At 45.2% G+C, this 24,381-nt stretch overlaps 2 protein-coding genes across 3 annotated transcripts in view; one reads left to right on the top strand and one right to left on the bottom strand.

Annotated features, from left to right (window-relative positions):
* Nucleotides 1-7,900: 7,900 nt before the first annotated feature.
* Nucleotides 7,901-24,360, bottom strand: Mfap3 (microfibril associated protein 3). The gene is made up of 3 exons (XM_021642534.2): nucleotides 24,210-24,360; nucleotides 14,866-15,300; nucleotides 7,901-12,156 (listed from the first exon to the last, which is right to left on the bottom strand). The coding sequence occupies exons 2-3, from the start codon at nucleotides 15,140-15,142 to the stop codon at nucleotides 11,387-11,389; spliced, it is 1,047 nt and encodes a 348-aa protein (XP_021498209.1). The 5' UTR covers nucleotides 15,143-15,300; nucleotides 24,210-24,360; the 3' UTR covers nucleotides 7,901-11,386.
* Fam114a2 (family with sequence similarity 114 member A2) overlaps nucleotides 24,271-24,381 on the top strand; it is a 31,637-nt gene continuing 31,526 nt past the window's right edge. Inside the window, exon 1 of one of the 2 annotated variants that reach the window (XM_021642532.2) lies at nucleotides 24,271-24,377. The gene's annotated coding sequence lies outside the window, so the exon portion shown is untranslated. The remainder of the gene's footprint in view (nucleotides 24,378-24,381) is intronic. The other variant, XM_021642533.2, reaches the window with a different exon arrangement.

Here is a 24,381-nt window from a genome sequence, read left to right on the forward strand (position 1 = left end):
CAAGACACAAAATCAGAAAATGTGTTTTACAAAAGTGCTTGTAAAAGCGAAAGAGAGAAACACCTAGGATGTACATCTATGGGAGCTGGTTAAAGAATAACAGACAACAGCCAGGCATGGTGGCACACGCCTGTGATCGCAGTACTTGGGGAGGCAGAAGTAGGCAGATCTCTGTGAGTTCCAGGCCAGCCTGGTCTACAAAGCGAGTCCAGGACAGCCAAGGCTACACAGAGGAACCCTGTCTCAAAAAACCAAAAACCAAAACCAAAAACAAAACAAAAACAGACAGATGTCTCAGTGGATAAGAGCACTAACTGCTCTTCCAGGGGTCCCAGGTTCAATTGCCAGTATCCACACGGCAGCTCACACCTTGTCTGTAGCTCCAGTTCCAGGGGACTGGACACCTCCACAAAGATGTTTATGTGGCTAAAACACCAATGCACATGAAATAAAAATAAATAAATATTTTAAGAATACCAGGTAGCTATTCAAAAAAAATAAGGCAGGATTATAAATACAGGTATAGAAACACCTAAGAAACAGGGTCTGGTGAGCATATATAGAAAAGGAGATGACGGAAAAGAAAGATTGGGTAACATTTGCATAAAATAAAGACATTTCGGGGGAATGTATGTTGAAAGAAAGGAAAGGATGAGCAGGACATTTTTGAAAGAATATATAATATGATAATATGAGCATGAATGGGGAGCAGGAGGTGGGCAGTTAAGAATCGATTTTTTTTTCCTTAAACCTAAAATCCTTCTATGCAGTTGATATTTTTAGATAACATGCTTGCGTTACAATTAAAAACCTGGTTATTTAAAAATAATAAAATAGAGGGTATATGACTTGTTATTAACACCACTGGAGTCCGTGAAGAGACCACAAAGAAACCATGCAGGCTTATTTCCATATGTATGCTCTGACAGCAAGGAAAGCTTGGCTTTTAGCAGAATTGATATGGATATATGCTAACTCGAGTTAAGATGATGTTCAGAATAGATCTGAGATAGCAACACTGAATGTGTTCAAAGCTGTGAGCGGGAAGCCATTCCAGGGCCCAAATGTCAGGCAGATGGAGGTGTAAGATGCAGCCCAACATGTTATAACACTTCAAAGGACACAGAAAATGGTCTATTAGCATGAATAATTCTCTATCTTTTCCTTCTTCTCCTTCTCTTCATGAGACATTCATTTCTGCATTCTCTCTCCTGCTTCAGTGGTCTAATATGTGCACTATTAGTTATCAAGCTAAAGTTTACCAAGACACTCTGCAATTCACTGTTGGTTCTCTGTATCAGGCATGTGAGCTCTTATAAGCTGGTGAGGTAGCACTCCCACAAACAGCCAATCCAATATTCTGAGAAGTGAGGACATCTGTTCAAGGCCATTGGTGAGTGGATGGAGGAGCCTCCATTCTGCCTCCTGCTGGCTAAAGCTGTGCATCTCAGCATTCTAGAAAGGATGTCACATAGAGGTCATGCCAAATGACTCTGGACCTCAGGTAACCATGCTGAGTGTTTGTTTTCCTGCTTCAACCTTTCCTTGGTCTTACATATATAGTAGGTGTCTAAAACAATGGCAACAAGGCCCCCACTAAATACAGGTCCTTTCCTGACTCGCACTCCCCACACCTGAATGTGCACTCTGTTTTTTACCCTTTCTGATCCCCAAGCACCAGCAGTTCCAGTCTGTGGACAGGGGCCAAGTGGGCCAGCCACATGACGTCATTTAACTTCATCCACACAAGGGCCCTGGTGACTATGCACTCCTCCAGCGTGTTTGGAAGAGCCTCGCCTATCACGTCACTTCTCTCTCTAAAACAGTCCACTTCCTCTCAGAGGAAAGATGAATCCGGCTTTGGCTGGCAGGGGGATGGATGTACTGCCTGGTACTGGCCCACTGGGCCCCACCATCAGGAGTCATGCTGGGCTGCTTGCATGTTCAAAGGCCCTCAGTCTTTTTCTTTTCACAGCCTTTGCGAGGGCATTCCGTGAGCCAGGAACATCCTATCTTAATACCACCCCCACCCACAACTTCTTGGTCTGAATCAGCTGAAAGACCATTTTCTGCAGAGTACCAGGTGGCCTTTGTTTTCCCTCCCTCCCTCTCTCCCTTCCTTCCTAAGACAGGGTTGCATGTATGTCAGACTATCCTAGCCCTGAATTCTTTCTGTAGCTGAAGATGACCTTGAACTCCTGATCTTCCCCAAAGTACTGGGATTACAAGCCTGTGCCATCGTGTCTAGTCTATGTGGGGATTGAACCAAGGGCCGTGTGCACACCAGTCAGGCTCCATCTGGCCCCTGCTGGTGAGCATCTGGGACTCTCGTCACAGTGTACCTCCTTGATCGCAGTGAACACGCTGAGGTCTGGAAGCGCAGGGGCCACACTGACCCTGCTTATCACTCACAATGAAGTCATATTCTGGCAGTCTGGCACGCAATAGAATCTTTTGGCTGGGCTTAGAGTGCATACCTTTAATCCCAGCACTTGCAAGGCAGAGGTAGGTAAATCTCTGTGAGTTTGAGGCCAGCCTGGTCTACAGAGTGAGTTCCAGGTCAGCTGGGTGACAAAGACAGACCCTATCTCAAATAAAATAAAATCCTTAAGAAAGAGTCTTTCACCATTTTGCCACTTTGTGCACATCTTCCAATATTGTCTCCCAATGCTTTCTAAAGTCTTCTGTATTTCCATTTTTCTGAATTCCTCTGTATTCTAGAATTCAAGTAACATATTATCCTCCTCCATCAGGTAAAGGGATAAAGTGAGACAAAGATGCCAGGTAATTTCCTTAAGCCCCTACAACCAGTATTCATCCATCTGTCTTTGTCAATGAGAGGATATAATGAATGATTGCCAGTTTTGTGACAGGCTCTGGGGTTAGAAAAACGATGAGCTGGGTAAGGGCTCTGCTTTCATGAAGCTGGTGATCAGGTGAGGGGACCAGACATCCTTCCACTCTGTTTGAGACAGGGTCTCTAGTTACCCAATGTATGCACCAAGCTAGTTGCTGGGCTCCTAGATACTCAGACATTCCTCTGCCTCCGCCACTGTGTGCACTAGGGTATTCCATCTTTTCCCATCTCCAATATTTTCATAGAGTTTATAGACTTGTGCTACTATGCTTAGCTTTGTATGGCTTCTAGGGACTTAAACTCAAGTCTTCATGTTTGCCTGATACACGTGTCAGCCACTCTCCAGGCCCTAGAACTGGATTTGTTTTCCCGAAGACTTCTGAGTGTCATGGTCAGGTCGATAGCCTTCCTTCCCCACCATGGCTTGGTTCATCTTCCACGTTTAACTTAAATCTCTCAAATCTCTCAGCACTTGCTCTTTCCCTTTCAGCTCTTCTGCCTGTATCCTCCTGTGTTGAGCCATTTAGCACTCAGCATGCAAATCCTTTCAGGTGGCTTACTGTAGGAACAGGGTATCTGGGGCTTATAGTTTTGCAGGGTGACCATCATGACTGAGAGCACGGCAGCAGAGAGGCAGGCAGGCAGGCAGGCAGGGAGATGTGGTGCTGGAGCAGAAGCTGAGAGTTATCCCCAGGCACCACACAGAGAGACTTGGCATGGCATGGGCTTTTGAAACTTCGAAGACCATCCCCACTGACACACCTCCTCCAACAAGGCCTCTCCTCCTAATCTTTCCCTAACAGTTCCACCAACTAGGGACGAAGCATTCAAATATTCATTGAACCTTTGGGGAGCCATTCTCATTCAAACCACAAGCCCTGAGTGATTCTTTCGACTTTTTCAGGAAGTTGTTTTCCTAAGGCCAATAACTCAGGCCCTTTTGATCACAGTACCTCCATTTCCTTTAAGACATCCCAGTTTTTTTTTTTTTTGTTTGTTTTATGTTTTAACCCATTCACTCTGTCTGACTGGTTTGTCTGTCTTCATACAGCTGGAAGAACAGAGGTGCCTCTGGTTTTGCTCATGGTCCAGGACCCAGCGTGTATGCAAGCACCCACTGACAAAGTGTTAGAATCCACAACAGAGTGCTGCTCAGGCCACAGCACCTGCAGCTGCCCTTCCTGCCTGTCTGCTTAGCCACGCCGGGGCTCCCTCGAGAGCACTGTACGTGAATCTCCAGGTGCCTGCATTTCTCACTTGGGGAAGTAAGTTTGTGGGCTCAGATGTATCAAAGAGCCACTGTGGCTACTGGTATCCCACACATTCTCTCCTCTGTCCCTTTCCTAGCCACCTGTGCATGGGGGTGCCAGTGGGAATCAGAGACTCTGGCTCCAGGCTTATGCACAAAGCTTCTTCCTTCCTCAGATAGCTATGAGAAGGGAACCTAACTCTGCCACGTGGGCCTGATTCCTCTTCAGGCCCCTGTCATGCTGTCAGTCTACAGCACTGAGGCCTGAAATCTCTGAACACCTGACATATGGACCGTTCGTCCAGTCATAGCATTGATTACCCTTAGAGTAAGCTTATCTCCAACATTCTGTCTCAGCGTCCTTGAGCACTATACCCAAGAAATATACCCCTAGATGTCAGGTGTCAGGGGTAGAGGAGCCTCAGGAATGCACTCCCTGAGGTCTCCAAAAAAAGCTACCAACAGAGAAATCAACCACACAGTGAGTTTTCAGATACTTCCCTTCTCTTAGGGCCAAGCCGTTTCCCAAAGGGGGTGTTTTTCTTAGAAGGAGACCCCTTAAACTGAATCACTGACACTTTGGACACTTGAGTGCTCCTTCTCGAATGGCTGAATGGAAGGCAAAGCAGTGTGCCCAACTGTCAGAAATAACAAGCAGCCAGCAGCACTACGGGTCCCCCAGCATATGGAGTGACATATGTGTATTTACATATATACATTGCCTAATCGATAGTTCCAGCGAAAACATGAACACTCAAGAACATGGCTGGAATTTAAGGCGCTCTGATGGAGTGTCATTCCTTAAAGAAAATCAGCATTAAGTGTCTGTAAGCCACAGACTTCAACAAAACCAAAACTAATAGTATTAGTGAATAACAAATCCTCCTCTAGAAATAATGCAAGTCTTTTTCCGGATCAGCTGTTTTTAACACTTCTTCTGGAAGCAGCCTGGAAGGGCTTGGGAATGGACTTGAATTCATGGCTCTTGCTTGTCTGTCTCTGCACACCACCCCAGGCCTATCCCTTCCTTCTCAAGCGGCCACCTTTGCTGTGCCTTTCTTCTGTCTTCATGCAGATCTTCAGGAGGCACAGTGAAGGAACTTATTCAGGACCCACACATTTTACTCCTGTTATTGATGGGGGGGGGGAGAGGGTGACCTTGTCGCACACTACCTGTGGCCTACAGATTTTATTATTCTAACCCTAGGAAGTGACTCGGGCTTTAGGTACTCAGTCAAAAATATACCAATTTCAGGCTTTATTTTTATGTCTTATTCTGTGTGTGTACACATGTGTCCCAGTGTGCATGTAAAGGGTAGAGGACATCTTGTGGAGGCCACTGCTCTCCTTTATGAGCTGTGGGGATTGAACTCAGGTTGGTGGGCTTGACAGCAGGTGCTTTTACCTGTTTGAGAGTTTGCTTTTACCCACTGCGCCGTCTCGCTGGCCCTCATCTCAGGCTTATGACTGCAGTGGTAACTAGCTGGGATAGTTAACCTTGTCTGCTTAGCTGGTCTTAGAAGCACCCAGATTGTCGAGGCAGACCTCTGTAATGGCGTCTCCAGACAGGCTTAGCAGGTTGGGGGTCAGACTCACCCAGGATGTGGGAGGCATCATCTCACAGGCTGGGGGCTTGGAGGGAATAAAGGAGGAAAAAAAATAAAGGAGGAAAAAAAATAAAGGAGGAAAAAGCTAGGCACCACCATTCATGTCTCTGCTCCTGTGATCTGCTGCCATGTCTTCGCCTACCATGCTAGATTGTACCCTCATGCGAAGAGGCCAAACCCTTTTTGCTTTAGGTTGTTGTTGCCAGGTATCTGGTCACAGTGACAAGAAAGGTAAGACACCTGGGTGCTGCTGGGTACACCCACGTGGGTGCAGCTTTGGGAAGTCTACTGCTTTCTTGATAAAAAACAAGAACAGACCCAGCTGCTGTCTTCTGCTTTGACTGTCTGCCCTTCTCTCTACCCTGAATGCAGATCCCATGCTGGAGGCAGGGGCTTGTCCTATTAGTGGATGCTGTTGGCACCCTGCCTATAAACCCCTGCCACTCACTGTCTCTTCAGTTACCACAGACTCCCTACTGATGGACTCCAGTCTCCACCCAGGCATTCATCCGTTAGAGGGAGCCTGAGAACAGCTGGTAACTAACAACAGCTGCTTTGGAGGGCAGATATCCCAGCTTGCTGGCCTTTGGGCCAGAGGACTCTAGATGTCAGTGTCCCCAGGAACACTGAGCACCAGGTGCCGACAGAAGTAACCCTCTGCAAAATGTCCCTGTATTGGCTTCCTTCTCCTTCATGTCTCACGTCCCTGCACTTCTAGACTCATCTCCAAAATAGATTGCTTTCATAAAAAATGCCTGAGGAGCTCCTCCTAGACCCCAAATATGACATCTTGTGACCATGAGAGTGACAGCCGCATGTCAGAGTGGAGGGGAGTCTAGAAGCTGAGTCCTCGAGAGCAGGCCTCAGCCCTCGCACCAGCCTTGAACTGCCTGTGCTGGAGTTATTTGAGAAACACAGTCTGGTTTTGACAGGCCACCACCCCCACGTTGGCTCAGCATACAGCCAGATGCAGTTCTGAGAGGTGTGAGTTTGCGGCTGCCCTGAGTATCGCTGGGGCGTGGCTAACAGTGCTGAGGCAGCCCCTGCACTATACACCAGGCCAAGCAAACCAGGTTTCCTTATGCTGCTCCAGCTAATCCTCGGGGGGAGTCTACCACCAAGTAGGCGTCACCTCATCACCATCCAGGGTGGCGAGTAGATGCTGAAGTGTGTGGAGGAAGTCCATGCTGAATTTCAATTTGCTCCTTTTTAAAATAATTAACGCTGGGCTGGAGAGATGGCTCAGTGGTTAAGAGCACTGTCTGTTCTTTCAGAGGTCCTGAGTTCAATTCCTAGCAACCACATGGTGGCTCCCAACCATCTATAATGAGATCTGGTGCCCTCTTCTGGCGTGCAGGCACACATGCAGGCAGAACACTATACATAATAAATATTTCTAAAAACAAACAAACAAACAAATAAATTAAATGACATCAAATCCCACACTCTTGTCTACAAGGCCAGTGGTGGCATCAGGATCAGCTTTTGTCACTGAATGTCAGCTGGCTCTTTACTCCATGGGGCCTGTGGCACCTAACTAATGAGCCGAATGTTCCATCTTGCCTTTCTCTTTCCCTCCTGGGCTCTGTCACCAGCACTAACAGCACACTTCTCCCAGAGCCAATGCTTCCAGCTGCCAAAGCTCATGAACATGACACACTAGGAACAATACCAGTCCCCGGGGCCTCTGTTGGACCTGCTTCAGAGTCATAGAGAACTTTACTTCAGAAGTGGGAAAGAGCTGTGCTGTTTGGGTCCAAGTGATGATTACCTGCTGGTTTGCAGGGGGAGGGCACCCACCAAAGTGTGGCTCATGGTTAGGAGAACTTTGTGTTGAAACAGTCACACTGAATTCAAAGAGACTCTTGTTTACACTCATCAAACCACACTTCAGGGGCTAGAGAGATGTCTCAGCAGTTAAGAGCACTTGCTGCTCTTGTAGATGACCTGGGTTCAGTTCCCAGACATCTATATGGTGGCTTACAGCCACCCACAGCTCCAGTTCCAGGGAATCCAACACTCTCTTCTGACTTCCCTGGGCATCGGGCATGCACCTGGTGCACGGACATACATGCAGGCAAAAACTCATGTACATAGAAAATCTGAAAAAAGATCAAGCTGATCATATATGAGAAGACATTCTGTGGACTCAAGTAAGCACTCCATTTAATGTACATCGTTCAACTCTGACTTTTTTAATGCAAGTTTTATTCAAATAACTGTTGAGACACAAGTACTATCCAAGAACACTCATTTCCTGTTGTGAGACAGGTTCATAAGCACCCAGAAGTTTTCCCGAGGCTGTGTTGTCATGTTCAAGCCCCAGGTGAGAAGACTGTGGCTCTGGAAATAGGATACACTGGAGTTACAATGGCTGGTGTGGGGAGGCGGCCAGCCCTGTGCTGAGCTGGGCTCTAGATGGCAAGCATGCAGCTTCCTGGGACAGCCAGGGACCCAGCTGAGTCTTCGGTAGGGTGAAACCACATGCAGGGTATAAAAGCATTGGCCCAGGGGCTCTCGAGGTTGGGGAACTGAAGAGGAGGTGGAAACACATGTGGATCTGACCTTAAGCACATGGAAGGGAGGCGAAGTAGCAGCAGGGGCTGTCTCACAAGTGTCCCACGGTCAGCAGTTCTCACCGTGTTTACATCAAGATGTGGTGGACAGGAAGTAGACAAGCCCACTGGGCCTGACTCAAGAATTAAGCCTAAAAGCCAGGCATTGTGTCACACACTTGTAACCCTAGCATTTGTGAGGCAAGACGATTGCTCAAGGTTCAAGGCCAGCCTAGGCTACATGCTGAGACAAAGGCAGACATGGCAGTGCATGCTGTGATCCTAGTATGCAGGAGGCTGAGACTAGACGGTAAGTTTGAAGCCAGGTTGGACAAATGGCAACACCTGCTTTTTAAACCACAGTAGACACGGCTTTGAGGACTAGGGTGACCAAACTGTACAAACACAACAGGGCATCAGCTCACACAGTGGATGTGTGGAAGGAGTATACGAAGATGCCAAAATGGCAACTTGTGGTAGATTTATTTTACAAAGCTGTGAGGCTATTGAAGTTTATTCAACAATACGAAATTCACAATATGGTGACAGACATATTTTAGACACATTTTGCTGGTCAAAGGCGTTAAGCAAACAAACAAAACAAAGCTACCTATAAAATTCAGCCAGACAGAATAATAATGACACTAGCTGGTGACAGACTTTCAGACTGTGGTTTTAAGTTCCTAAGGTAAATGGTTTCAAACAGACGAGACTGTTAAGTCATTCGGTTTGATTAGACACAGACAATATTAACAGCTGTCCTCTTCCCTTTGAAAACTAGCTTTACAAGTGTGCCGTTCCTCCTGAGTTTGACCTACCCTGTAGTGATGGAACCTGGAAGGCTAGAAGCAGGGCAGTTTCTGTGGCCAGCAGTTAGGATAGCACCGGTGATGGGCTCAAGCCCAGGCTTAGTGCTTGAAGAAACACTGACCTCAGCCAGCCACATGCCCAGTGGTTAGGACCCGGACGGAGGCAGGATCACGTTAGATATCTCAGGCTGGTTTAGCACTTGCCGTCCTCCTCCCCTGCCCCCCAGGTGCTGGGATTACGGGTGTGTTCCACCACACCCACTGCCTGTCTTGTGCGTCTGTGACAACTAACCCAGCCTATGGTGGAGTTGCCTGTATGAATTCTGTTAGCTTACCCAAGTGTTTTGGTATTTTCCAGTTTTTTAAAATACTGTTTTCTGAAACTCTGGTCATTAAATATGTCTACCATAAAGTTCAAGACATTAATGTTCCTTCCAGGAACACGTGGGGTAAAACCAGTATTTAAGGCAACAAACTTCATTATAAGAAGTGATCTTAACCTTGCTTTATCAGGCGAGGTACTGCACATCTGAGGGACATTCAGGAGACTAACCCCACAGAAGAGATTTTTAAAAATTTAGTATGTCCAGGAAAGGAAAGGTTCTATACAGGTTCTATAATTTAGGGTATGTGTAAGAGCCCTTGTTCTACAGCCAAATGTAGGAAAACAGCTTTCCTTACAGAAATACACATCTCTGAGCCAATGCAAGCTTTTTGGTTGAATGATTGGTAGCTTTTGTTTGGCTCTGGAGGTTTCCATGGAAACAGCCTGAGAGACAGAAAAGGCAGCATTACCATATTATCTACATACCACGTGATAAAACTGCACACTGTCCGGAGCAGAGGTGTGAATCTGATTAGCCTGGACAAAGGCAGGCACTGAGTTCACTGGTTACACTTTGATCTTCCTGTCCTCTTTGTTTGACACTTTAAATTCTGCTGAACACCTTCTCTGTATGTTTCCCTCAGGACCTTCTAGCTCAAGCCACGCTTCCACAACCAGAAGGTAAACGCAGTGAAACCGCATTGAACTCCGTGGCCATGATGTTACATTTCTAAGGCATGAGCTCCCTGCAGCTGAGGAAATGATTTAGAAGACTACAATCTGTCAGGCCACTCTCAGCCAGGTGGGACCACCCTCATTTCCCCCTTTATGTCTGGATTACCTGTTTTAATATGATAGCTCACTGAACACGATGACCTCATCTGATTTCAGGCATGTGCTTCTAGAAAGGCTACGAAAGCAGCCCCCACTCAAAAGGATGCATCTGAAGACAAAAACAGCAACGAGTCTAAGAGGAGGTGTATCACCTTTAGCACCAGGTCGAGGCCCACAGAGGGCAGGAGTGCTGCTGGGCTCTGAAGTGCTGCTGGAGCCTGCAGCTCTGGACCCAAACAGAGCCCACCTGGGAACTCAGTACTTCTAAGAAGAGAAAGCCTGAGACATTAGTTAAAAAGTATCAAAACTGATGATTTGCCAGAAGTGACTTGAGTTGTTCTTGTTCACAAAACACTGAGAACATTCTTCTTTGGGGACATCGAGGCCAGCCTCGATGGACTAAAATGTCTTGGTAAGCGAAAAAGACAGGATGTACTCCTAAGAAGAACACATTTCTCATGGAGAGTGGTTTTTCTTCTTCTTCTTCTTCTTTTTTGTGCCAAGGGTTCTGTGTAACCCTGGCTGTCCTCGAACTCGGGGATCTGCCTCTCTCTGCTGGGATTAAAGGTGTGTGTGCTGCTCACATCCAGTTGAGAGTGGTTTTCTAATGGCAATTTACTTTGCACACCTGGGTAGCACAGTAGTGCTTGAATGCAGAGCTCTGCCCTGGCATATGTGAGTGTTTATCCCCAGGGCAGAGCCTCTGTGTTTCTGGCACTGGTGCAGACAACTAGAGTGCCAGATAAAGTCTCAAAGGGGGAACCAAAGGTCTGGTGAAAGGCTAACCTGGAGGTGTGACAGGTAGGAAGTTTTGGCTGAAGTCTCAACTTACTGAGAACAAACCTTTCATTTCATTGATGGGGAAACTCAGGCTTTAACGTTGTCATACATGAGCCAAAGAAAAACTGTGATCAGAAGTCTTACTGTGTTCACAGCGCAGATGCCTTTCAATCCTAACACACATTACTCTTGCAACCTTAAGAAAAATGATCACATTATCAGAAAAATGCTGCCTTTCCATGGTGACTTTGGCAATTCATGCTCTGGAATGCTTAAGGTTAAAGGAAAGACCCTGGTCTTTTTGTAACAATCCCATGTCCTCACTGCACTCTTTTCGTGAGTGCTGGGCAAGCTTTCAGTCGCCACACACTCACTCTCTGTGGTGAGTGCTGCCCTCAGCAGGTGCAGGGTCATCGGGTGGGCTGAAATGACTGCTGTCCTGAGAATCTGTCCCGATACTTTTGGTCTCTGACTGAAGGTGGACAGACACCTGCACTGCTATCTCCTGGCCTTGCTCATTTAGCGAGCCATCATCCGAATCTCCACCAGGTGAGTTACTGCGTCCTAGCTCTGGGTTAATCACATAGATGCTACTTTGAGCATCTAAGGCAGGTCTTTCCTTAATTCTCTCTCCCACGTCATCAGGATCATCCACTCGCACAGCCTCAAACATTTCCTCAACGAAGGCCCGGCAGTTCAGAATGAGGGGTGGGAGAGGGACACTTCTGGCCAGTTCTTCAATGTAGCGGGCAAACTCCATGGTCTTAAACTGTGTGACCTTGGCCAGCTCCAGGGTTTTGGCTGAGGTGATGATGGGGATGCGCTTTGCGATCTCAAAGGCTTTCTGCAGCTTTTCAGCCCCCTCAGTTCTGAAGAACTCATTGATGGCCTTCTCGGTCTTACGGAGATGGGTGCTCATCAGGCACAGCCGAGTGACATTCAGGATGAGTGTGATTGTGAAGGCGATCAGGCAGACAACCATATAGTAGACACTCATGTCTCCAGAGGTGAAGATGACACGGAGGGTGATTGAGTAGGAGGCACGAGTTGGAGAAGTGACGATACACGTATAGAGCCCACGGTCATCAAAGGCTACGCTGGTGATATTTAGGAAGTTATCAGAAACCAACCATTTTCCACCTAATAAAGCCAATGGAAACAAACAAAAAATTACAGAAAAGACCAACTGCCTTGCCAATATTAGCCTTTCATAAAACTACTACAGCTTGTCTGCTAGGTTCTACTGTTTAAATCATGTTAAAAAAGAGAAAGAAAGGAAGAAAGGAAGAAAAAATGGGAAAAGGAGACTGTCACGTTTGACCAGGATTCTATCAGCATAAAACAAGCAATGAAAATTATCTTTCTGACTATCCTAAGGCCATCATTTCCTTCTCACTGTCAGACAGCAAGCCTGTCAGGCAGACCAGTTTTTCAAAGACATGTTCATCCATGTGTGTGAGTCTGCACCATGCTGCCACCTATACATTTTCATACATGAGAAGGACATGTCTCAGAAGTATAAAGACATGACTATTTATGGGGTGATGAGCTACATTTATCTTCATTGATGTGCCGCTTACTTTTCATCATGAACTCACATGACAAGGTATAAAAGTTACTTTTAAACATGCACCTCGCATGGGGCCAGAGACAGTTCAGTGGGCAAAGGCACTCCTCACTAAGCCTGGTGACCTGTAGCTACTGAGCTGAGAAGCAGCGTGCTTTCACTGTTCTCGGCTTCTTGATGACAGATGAAATATGGCTCGCTCTTTTGAGCTATTACCACTGGCTTCCCTGCAAGGTCAGACTGTAACCTGGAACTGTGAGCTGAAATAAACCCTTTTTTCCTAAGCTCTTTCTGTCAAGTAGTTTATGACAGCAACTGGAGAAGAGACTAAGGCGACTATCTTCTTGTGTGCGGTGTTGCCGATCGGTGTTTGCTAGATGGCTTGTCGCTGAGACACACTCCCCTGCGCCTGTCTCTTCTGCTTTAACATAACGTGAAGAACAAATAACCTCTACGTTTTAAGAGGTTATACTGTCTTTCCTGATAACAGAGTATTTCCTAAAAGTTTAGCTTATAGAGAGCCTAGGACTTACTCTTCATCTTTTTGGCTTTCATTTCTTTTCAAGGTACTTTATAACTCAAGTATTTATCACAAAGATTTTTCTTTCTGTTTTTTAAAAAAAAAATGATTTATTTTTATGTGTATTGGTGGTTTGCCTATATGTATGTCTGTGTGAGGGTGTCAAATCCCCTGGAACTGGAGTTACAGACAGTTTAGAGATGCCCATATGGTTGCTGGGAATTGAACCCAGATCCTCTGGAAGAGCAGCCAGGGCTTTCTAACTGCTGAGCCATCTCTCCAGCCATTTTTCCCACTTGCCTCAGACCCCTGAGTGTGAAGAAAGGCATGCATCACTACCACCTGGATTTGATCTTTTCTTTTCTCTCTCTCTCTTTCTTTTCTTTCTTTCTTTCTTTCTTTCTTTCTTTCTTTCTTTCTCTTCCTTTCTTTCCTTTCTCTCTCTCTCTCCCTCTCTTTCCTCTCTCTCTCTTTCTTGATTTATTATGTATTCAATGTTGGGTCTGCATGTGCACCTACAGCATTGCCAGAAGAGGACGTCAGATCACATTACAGATGGTTGTGAGCCACCATGTGATTGCTGGGAATTGAACTCAGGACCTCTGAAAGAGCAACCAGTGCTCTGAGCCATCTGAGCCATCCAGCAACTCCCCCTTTTATTTTAAAGATTTATTTTTGTTTTATGTATACAAATGTTTTGCCTGCAGAGGCCAGAAGACGGCATCTGGTCCCTTGAAACTGAAGTTACAGACAGTTGTGAGCTGCCATGTTGGTGCAAGGAACTGAACCTGAGGCCTCTGGAAAAGCAGCCAGTGCTTTTAACCACTGAGGTACCTTCTTGGCTCCTCCAAGATCTCTCCAACAGAACACTAGTGAATAAATTATTATGTATATTATTACACAAATCTATAAATAGAATATAATAAAAATCCACTTGAAAGTAAACCTTGACTGTGTACAATTCTGAAAAAATTATATATTTTTATGTATGTATGTATATATATATATATATATAAATGCACACTTAAATACATATACATACATATAAGTGTGTGTATGGGTCCAGATACCACAGTGTGTGTGTGGACATCAGAGGACAACTTGTGGAAACTGGTTCTCTCTCTCTCTACTATGTGTACACAAAGCTGGCCATGGCAAGTGTCTTTACTTACTAAGTTATCTTGATGACCCATCATTGTGCAATTCTTAAGACAGAAACAAAAGATTAAAAAAGAATCTTTGTTTTCAAGTAAATTAAGGTTAAATTAGGGAAAAAAAGAGCCAAAGTTGGGCATGGTGGAGGTGGGGCATGCTAGTGTGCCTAGCACTTGGGTATTGGAGGCAAGATGTTCCGGAGATCAAAGTCTTCTTGGCTACACAGAGTCCCTGGTAAACTTGAACTATAATACTTTGTCTAAAACAAATTGCAAAAAAAAAAAGGAAAACTTAACAGGAAGGAAACTAGTTTACTGTCATGTGACTATCTTTTAAATTTATACCTATCTTTTTAAAAATAATTATAATTGTTTTGTTCTTTTTGATATGTATGATAATTTAGACCTTAAATCCCACCTCTATCCCCATGCGAGGGATGAAATCCATGGCCTTGTGAATTCTAAAAAAGTGCTCAACCACTGAACCGTATCCTTTAGCCCACTGAAGCTAGTCCCCTTGACATCTTGTCTTGGAGATTTCTTGTTGGGATGTCATAACCCCCAAGAGCAGGTAGAGTCACCTGGCTGATCACACCTCACAGGATTACCTCTGCCTTGTAGCTGCTGTCCTTTCGAGTTGTACCAGTAGACGTCTCCATAGTGATGAACCGTGAGAAGACACTCCAGGGAAATGTTTGTTCCCTCTTTGGCTATGACGACATCATCACCTGAGTAGGAACCTGCTGAGAGTTCAAAGCTCGGGAGAAATGATGCGTTGTATGAACTCTGATTTGCTCCCAGTGGGGCCACATCTTCCAAAACCAGAGCAGCTGGCACAAGAGTGACCACCACTAACATGGACAGGCAGTGATGATGCAGCTTCATGGGAGAATCAAAGGCAGTCCTGTTTAGACTTGGAAAGCTCAGACGTGGCTATGCTGAACAGGATTGCAGTGAATGACTTGTTGCTGGTAGAAGTTTCCAAAGAAGTGGTCCAAGAGTGTTGAGCTTTCAAAATTAAAAAGATGAGTGTAGAGGCCGGCCTAAAAGAAAGCCACATTGTATTTACCCAACCGAGGCTCATCATGGGACAAAACTGCATGACCCAGAAACGAATAGATAAGAAACCAACTGAGTAACTGGTGCTGGTCTCAGGAATGATCAGAGTACCTCCTCACTGGAGAAGCAGTGCTGAGCCGGGCGCGAGCGGATTTAGATTCCAGCCAAACCTTGCCAGCACCCCAACATCGGCAAGCAGCTTTCTCTGGACTTCCACTTTCTCATCTGCCCCCTGAGGGGAAGGATGAGAGACTCAAAGGATGCTTCTGCTTCTAAAGGCTGAGATTCCATTTCACTTGGAAAATTCTATGCCACGGGGAGCCAATGAGAGTTGGAATATAGTTTAACGATCTTTTATTTCAACCTGCACTGCTACCATAATTGCTACATGTAAAGCAACTGATATCTTATTCATTATCATGGAGATCAGAATTTGTGCACTCCAACTATATATGCAGACCAAACAAATAATTCAGGGACACCTGACCTGGAATTTGGTCTTGTTAGGAAAAAAAAAAAAAAAAACAAACATACTGTGTGACCTACAGAGATACTACCATCTGAGGCTATACAACCTCCCTCTCACAATGTTATACAAAAACAAAACAAAACAAAACAAACAACCCCTAGCATCTTCTTTACAATTAAGAGATAAAACAGTATATTTAATAGCATGTACAAATAACAAATTTCTTGATGAAAGTGTGTAGCTGGTAGACGCACAAATACACAACTACAAGGAAAGACTACAAGACAACTTGGAAGAAGATTAAAATATGACTACAAAGCAAAATACCTTGGCTGGGTGCAGTGGCGCACTCCTATAATCCCAGCACTCAGGGGGGCAAAGGTAGGCGGATCACTGTGAGTTTGAGGCCAGCCTGGTCTACAAAGTGAGCCCAGGACAGCAAAGGCTACACAGAGAAACCCTGTCTCAAAAAACCAAAAGCAAAATAAAAGTCTAGGCTGAGTCAGGTGTTTATGATTTTCTTCTTGCTAACTCGATTCCCCACTTTAGTTCTTGTCAAAGTCCAAGGTAATTAGCTTTGGGGATGACACTTACCTCCTTTTATACTCACAGGAAGGCTGCTTGATCACAGAACATAAAAACCAATGGGTCATTGTATTTTGCCATTAAACGGTCAAAGTCTGAATTACATGTTTAAAAATGCCATTTAGTTTTCATTAAGCTCTTAAAGGATTGGGTGAATAATTACAATAAAAATTCTCAATTTTTAAAATTTAAGGAGAAACTACTTAGAATAAAAGCAAAAACTTCAGACTTTGGCTCTACAGGATAGATTAAACATGTGTTTCATGTTTCATGTACTTTCATTTCCTCATAAAAACCTACTAAACTGACACTGAAGAAAACAGCCTTGGGCATTTAATAAACAATTTAGTTTAATTTATAGACTTCACAGTGATGGCTTGTTAGCTAGGATTATGCCAGAAGTTAATGGGAGCCTGATCTAATAACAGAGGCACAGGCACAAACAATGAAACACTTACTGATGAGGACCAGGAGCCAGGCTCTGTGTTAGTATAAGCTTCTGGTCTCTGAACAGGAGCAGTATCTGACAGATACGGCTTTGTCCTTATGAGCAGTTCTCATGGTGAGTGTTCCAAGCTTTCCCGGGGCTTTGACAGGGAGTTTCCCAGGTTCATCTGAATCAAACTGTGAAATGTCATTCACTCCCACTGCCACACTTTTTACTATTTGCTAAGGCAAAACCTTTAAATCCACTCATTTTCTTTTTGTATGTTTATTTTAAAGGGAAGCTGCATACCACTTCTGTGGATCACCCGTGCAGCTGTGCATAAAAACGACTCACTTTAGTTACTGCGGCCTGCTCAGAGAGGGTCACCCTCTATCTTTGAGCCTTGTGGTGGAGGGCTGCTGGCTCAGCAGCCCTGGTGAGGCCAGTCACACCATGTGGTGTGCAGAGGAAGGCCTGTTGCATGCTGCGTTCTCATGCTGCCTTGACCCTGCGGCCAACGCCCGTCCCGCAAGTGTGCCATGTCCCTTGGCCTACTCTATTCTTTGGCCTCTTCAATTCTTGTCAGCGGACACATATCTCTTTTACTTAGCCCGGTCATTTTAATCCCCCACACCTATCTCATTTCATTTCAGAACAAGAACCCGACCCAGTTTCTTTCCCTCCAGAATCAGGGTCCAGCATTTTCTGCCCCTGGTTGTGAGATATACCTGTCTCTACAACTTGAGGCTTCCTGTGACCTCCTGACCAGTGACCTTTCTGCCCGTGCCTTGCTTGGCCTTCTTCCAGGACAATTCTATTCTTGCTCTGCCCATCCCTTGGATCTACTGCATTGCTTACTCTCTTGGGGAGGCTTTCTGCATAGCTCCACATTTTGCGTCTTCCTGCATTTCGGCCTCGAGTGGCATTAAGCATAATGTGTGTCCTCTGACAGGCTGGCTCAGTAGAAACTTGAATAGATGAGAATATGGGTCTCTATGTTGAAATCCAGTGCTGGTACAGGAAGGGAGGAAGGAGGTGCCAGAATAGGAGGAAAAGCAGAACTGATACAGATTAGAACTGGGGAGAGCTTCTTGGTTTGGCTTTTGTTTTCCCTAAACACATGGTGGTGTCCATCTCAGAGCTTGAATCAGGTGGCAGTATCTCTAGAATGAGTAATACTGTGCTGTTGTTTTTAATACTCAAGTGTACAGGCATTTTTCAAACAGACTTGCAACCTTTTCATCACCTGGTACTAGAGGAAAAAAGTGGAAGTAAAAAAAAAAAATCACCAAATTCAGGAATTCAAACCTGTTTATGTATTATCATCATCTAGAGAGCTGTTAAAAACCTAGATCTGACGTGGGCTTAGATTAGCATCCTGGGTAATTCTCAGGCAAGGGTCCCTGGACTGACATCTGGTGGCACAACATGGTTCCTCTCTTCTGATAGCTACCTGTGCTCAGGACTGCTGGAACACTTCCTGCCACAGAGCTGAGCTGTCACATTCCATCCTGGTTCTGGCTTCCTTGGCACTGGTGCAACTGAATGACTGCAATCTGGTAAAGCCAGGGTGGCAGAGGTTCAGAGCGCAGAGTTGAGCCTGTTTCCTGGGTGGGCATTCAGGCATGGATTCTAACCTGCCCTGTAGCTTCTATGAAGGACTTAAAGTGTGTGCCTCGTCTCCTTATCTCTAAAGGAGGAAAAACAATAGCACCTATTCTTACAGGAGAGTGGCGCCTAGAGATAATCCATGTACGACATGATCTGGCAGCAGCATTCACTAAATGCACTCTAGTTAGCGCTGATGGATCTGATGGTTACACCATTAAGCACCTTTACTCAGAATACCATAAACTATGTAATAATCTGGGTGGGGAGACACTACGGTCTCATCGCAAATCAGTATTTCACAATAACACGAGTCAAAAGGGGCATTGTATGTCACGCTACCTGTGCCCTGCATTTGTCGCAGACAAGCTAGCTTCCTTATGATCCACTTACCCTGTGGGTCCCTTTTCAAGCCCTGCCTCTGTCTGCTTGGGACAATCCCTTAGTTAAATAAACTAATTTAAGCCTTTGTTCTTGGGATTTAGGATGGAGACATTTGTAATTAGGGTCATTTGAGAAGAGCAAGCATCCAGGGTGTTGAGACAGTTTGGTTCAGTCTTCTTATAAGTGAAAACTGAGAGACAGGACAATAGGGATGGAGAGAAGAGAGGGCCATGAGAAGATGGAGGAGGAGATGGAGAAAGAGCTCATACATGCTACTTTGGCTCTTACAGAATTCAAGGGTTTGGTACCAATAACTTTTTTTTTTTTTAATAGAAATAAACATCTTTCTTTCTTTCTTTTAAGACAGGATTTCCCTGTGTCTGTTTGTTTGTTTGTTTATTGAGACAGGGTTTCTCTGTGTAGCCCTGGCTGTCCTGGAACTCATCCTGTAGAGCAGGCTGGCCTTAAACTGAGCCTACATCTCTTAAGTGTTGGGATTAATGGCATAGGCCACCATCACCTGGCTCTTTATTTGGTTTTATTAAAAATTAAAACCACAAATCATTTTAAGGCTTACCTTGCAAAAAGGGAAGCAAATGGGGAAAATGGTTAGGAGAAAGAAGATTAAGCCTTGCAAAGCTAAAAGAGCCACCGCTGTAGTCACCAGGTGACCCTTGTTAGCCATCTCCAACCCTTCTCTTTATACCATGGTAGTGATTCTCAACCTGGGGGTCAAATGACCCTTTCATAGGTGTTGCATTTCAGATATCCTGCATATCAGGTAATTACAATTTTAAAGGGCAAGATTACAGTTATGAAGCAGTAACGAAAACATTTTATGGTGGGGAGATCACCACAGCACGAGGAACTGTATTAAAGGGTCCAAGTATTACGAGGGTTGAGAACCACTGCACCATGGGGTGTTTTGAAAAAAGTATCCTGAGGGCCACATCTGCAGTCTGACAAAGCCATTTGTATGGGCTAGGGGTTCACAAACCCCTTCAAAACAGGGTATAGAGAAACACCACAGCCACCCTGAACCACAGCCATGCCAAAGGGAGCATGGCAGCCTGAAAATGACTTCAGGACAGGAGAAAACCAGAGCTGACAACAGCCTTGACTGTCTAGTCAGCACCAGCCACTTCAGACCTGTGACCTGTCGCCATAGGCATATGAACATGAAGGCCTTCTGCTATCAGCTAAGAAGAAAGAGAACACCCCTGAAGGGAAGAGCTGTTGAGAGCTTGGAGACAACAGTGGGCAAAGTCCACGGTGACAGCAGAAGGGCAGTGAGGCTTCAGATACTCACGGCTTATTCCTCATATGAAATCTTAAGTTAGCTCCAGTGGTTTCTGCAACTAAAACGTCAAGCGACCATTCCCTTTTCCAAAGCCGTTATGATGGAGGTTAGCAATGGTCACTGTGCAACTCACAGCCTGACTTTACATCATCAATTAAATTGGGAAGCTATCACATGAGAGGTGAAGTAGCCAGTGCTTCAAGTGCTGCTCAGGTGAGTTAGACTCTGTCCTGCACACTCAGGAATTCACAAACTAGCTGAGAACCTGAGGGCAGAAACAGCTAAACACACAGACACAGACAGACAGACAGACACACACACACAAACTGGATTTGAGCAGTGCTGAAGGGAAGTACTACTATGCTTTGAATGCAAGAAAAAAAAAAAGAGGGATTCATGAATTTTAGGAGTGTGACCCACTTTTAAATTTGGCACTTCCAATACCATGCCTGTTATTCTCAGTATAGCAGCTGACATGTTAGGACCATGAATAAGCAGAAATGTGGATGATTTTACCCCAGAAAACTATTCTGAATATTGACTATTATTTTAAAAGTCAGGAAGAGAAGAGCCTTTGCTGTCATCCCTAGCAGACTGCTTGGCTGCTGTTCTTGCCAACTTTGAGTAAAGAAATATTTCCACTCAGCTTCAGTTTTCACCAGAAGCAAATAAGGAAGCAATGTGGCTGACTTCCGTTTTGGTAGCTCAGTAATAAGTTGGCTGTGGAAACTGCCGTTTGCAGAAATCATTCTGGGATAAGTCAAGGGGGAAAACACTAGTGCCCAGATGGCAATGTTTTTCACTCCAATTACAGCAGGGTACTAATGTCTTACTCCCATAATTAACTGCTCCTTGCTGTATTTACAGTGCATCCGCTCTGCTCTGCCTTTGTCACAGTTGCAAAGTGGAGGTGCTCCTACAAACTGCCACACACACTTGACAAACTGGCATTCTGAGCTGGCAAGGAGGAAAGCAAATGGAGAGCAGCTTGCTTGTACCCTCCATCCACGGCAAAGAGCAAACACAGTATTGGGGTTTACCGCCAGGTTAGCATGGAGATCTGTGACATTGTATAGTTCTGGGGCCAAAGAGATGGTCCAGTGGGTAAAGATACCTGCTGAGCAAGCCTGGAGACCTCAATTCTACCCTGGGATCCACATAAAAGTAGAAATGGAGAACTGACTCTACAAAGTTGTCCTTTGACCTCCACAGGCATCATGGCACACATGCTGCCATGCGCGCGCACACACACAATCTATCTGTCTATCTACCTACCTACTCTCTCCTTATCTATTGTTACTATTTTTCAAACAAAGGTCATCATTTTGAGGGCCATTTACTTAGAAGTTTCTAGCCTATATTTCCAGTCATATCCTGGAGCCCAGCACTCTACCCCAAGACATATGGACAATCTTAGTTCAAATATCAACATGTTTTCTGGCACAATAAAAAACATTTTCTGTATTCAACCTTTTTGGAACCTTGTCTAAATGCCAGCATCATTCTGACTTGTATCCTTTTTAGGCACAGCAGTGACTGGAAGTGGATGGTAAAATAGCTGTAAAACAGGCTTAGCTTCAGGACCTTCCCATCTCATTTTCCTTCCTTTGTAGTCTGAAGCTGAGAAAAACCCCACTGTATCTTTAACTTGGTAGACAGAACCCTTCATGGTAACCCCAGATCTACTTGTCCAACACACCCAGCTTAGAGGACATCCACACAGTCCTTCCAGTTTCCTAATGCCAAAATTATAGGATTATGTGGTTTAGTGGTTAGAAGAATGGGCTCCGGAGTTACAAATACCCTGTCCTTGCTCTGGGTGAAGTCCAGGTTGGAAAAGCCTTTGTTTTCACATCTATGGAACAAAGTTAGTAACAGTAATGACCTTGGAATGTCTAGAAGCATGGCTGTGGGAACATTATAAATGCATGCTGTTGTTACTATTACACTTTTAAGATATTTTCCAGTTAGGTTCTACCATATCTGCCCGGGTCACAGTCCTTTCCATTTCCTCTGGCTACCACACCCTCACTCGAAGTCCAATCTAAATACCCAAATACCAACTTTCAAAAGAAAAACAATTTATTAGAGGACTTGTCATTATCCAAGAAGAGATAAGCTTGGAACTTCAGTTAGCAGCTGTGACTCTCCAGGAGCTGAATATGTAGGCAGCAGGGCATGCTTGCACCCACGGCCTGGGTAGGTATGGTTATAAACTGGCAAGGTCTTTAGCTGCATCTCTATCACTTGCTCTGATGGGCTGTAGGGCTCTTAGTTTCTCTATCTGGAGAATGATCCCACCATCTTCCCTTTCTTTACCTAAAATCATACAATGTTTCCAGCCCCTACGCAGAGCTGCAATTATGTGTGCTTTATTCTCTACAGTCTCTGAATAGTTTTCAACCCAATGTTCTGGTTCTAGTTGCTCTTTTTTGCTTATCATTTCCCTTCCCCAGAAACATCTCCCCATGAGAAATTAGAGAAACTGTAGTTTTGTTGTTTTTTTGAGAAAAGGTCTCATGCAGTCCAGGCTGGCCTCAACTCTGCACCCCAAGATAAACTTGAATTCCTCCTACTGCCTGTATCTCCGTCTCCCAAGTGCTGGGATTACAGACATGTGCTAGCACGTCCACTTGGAAAATATTCCCTATAGAAAGTCAGTTATCGTTTAGTGAGAGAGCTTACTATTTTAAAATAAAAATTTAAAAAGAGATAAGCTAGGGTCAGATGGTAGGGGAGGAGGACCTCCCCTATCCGTGGACTTGGAGAGGGGCATGGGAGGAGATGAGGGAGGGAGGGTAGAACTGGAAGGAGGGAGCTACAGCTGGGATACAAGGTGAATAAACTGTAATATAAAAAAGAAAAAAAATTTAAAGAGTGATTTTGGTATCTGAAATGGGAACTGCTGGTAGCAGCAGTCTACATAAACAAAACCCTTTGGAATTCTGGGTACGCTTACGTGTAATGGACTCCCACAACCAATAAGTTTCACAACTGTTGCTCTAGTAACAACTGCAATGCGTAAAGGATAAGACAGTTACTAGTTGACCAAGATACACTTCTAGTCTCTACATTTTTTTCCTTATATAAGAAAACCAGAAGAAATCCATTTTGTACTTTTAGTTTATTTGCTGGACCAGACATTTTTGTTTGAGACAGGATGTGCTTATTTAGTTCTGGCTAGCCTTTACCCTGCAGTCTTACTTCAAAGGAATAGGTATTTCGTGGTCTCTGGCAACATCACCGTACCAAATTACCATCGAAACTAAAGGAAAACATTTGAAGGGTTTCAGGAAGTGGCAGAGACATCTGGACACTGATATAAGGGATCGACTAGAAAATCCCCCTTTTATTTTTTAGTTCTTAGTTTTTAGGTCCTAAGGATCGAACCCAGGGCCTTGCACACGACAGGCAAATGCACTACCACCGAGTTATACACCAGCACAAGTTCTTGACCCCTGAAATCAAGTCTTTGCCTCTCTGGGCTTCTAGGTATCCCCATTTTTACAAAACTGCCTTTAATGCCTTCCTGGATCTGTCTGTCCGAGTTTTGTGCATTCACTCTGCTCAGGGGCAAACGAAGCGACGCACTGCGCATTAGAGCAACCCTAAAATTACAAGTCAAAAGCATGTCACTCTCCTGCTTGGAAACTTTTAATTACTTCCCACCTAGGTCCAGATTTAAAGTCAAACGCCTTGTCACTGACCTGACAAAGACTCAGTGACTAGGTCTCTCCTCTCATCTCCCTCCCTTTCTTCGCGTTGTCTCCCTTGGCTCTTCTTGCAAAAGCTCTACCACTCCAGATAGGCAGGCTTCCTCCTTCTCACTTCCTCACTCAGGTCCCTTCCATCTCTCCATTTAAACTCGACAAAGCACTTAACTACTCTGACTGGTTTGTGGTCTCCTGTTCCCCACCACCTCTGCAGTGATCTCAGAGCAGGGCCTTCACTGGTTTCCTGGTGTGTCCCCTCTACTGTTCTGTAAATACTTCCTGGCGGAACCCCCACCCCCACCTCAGGCCTTCACGGAGAGCGGCCATCCTGGCACACTACGCGTCCAGCACCCAGGCATCCTTTAAGCGCTCAGGAAGCGAGCTACCTGAGCAGGGTACTCACTCACCTCACTGGAGTCAGCGCCTTCCGCCCCAGCGGATGCTTGACCCGGAAGCACTCCTCGAAGGCGACCCCACCTCCGTACGGAGGTCAGGCGCACTTCCGCGAGGTCGGAGCGGCGAGCGGGCGGCGGCGGCCGCGGTGAGGGCTGGTGTCGGGACCGCGGGGCTTCCAGGTGA

This window comes from Meriones unguiculatus, chromosome 11 (assembly GCF_030254825.1).
Source record: "Meriones unguiculatus strain TT.TT164.6M chromosome 11, Bangor_MerUng_6.1, whole genome shotgun sequence".
In the NCBI taxonomy this organism is placed as follows: domain Eukaryota; kingdom Metazoa; phylum Chordata; class Mammalia; order Rodentia; family Muridae; genus Meriones; species Meriones unguiculatus.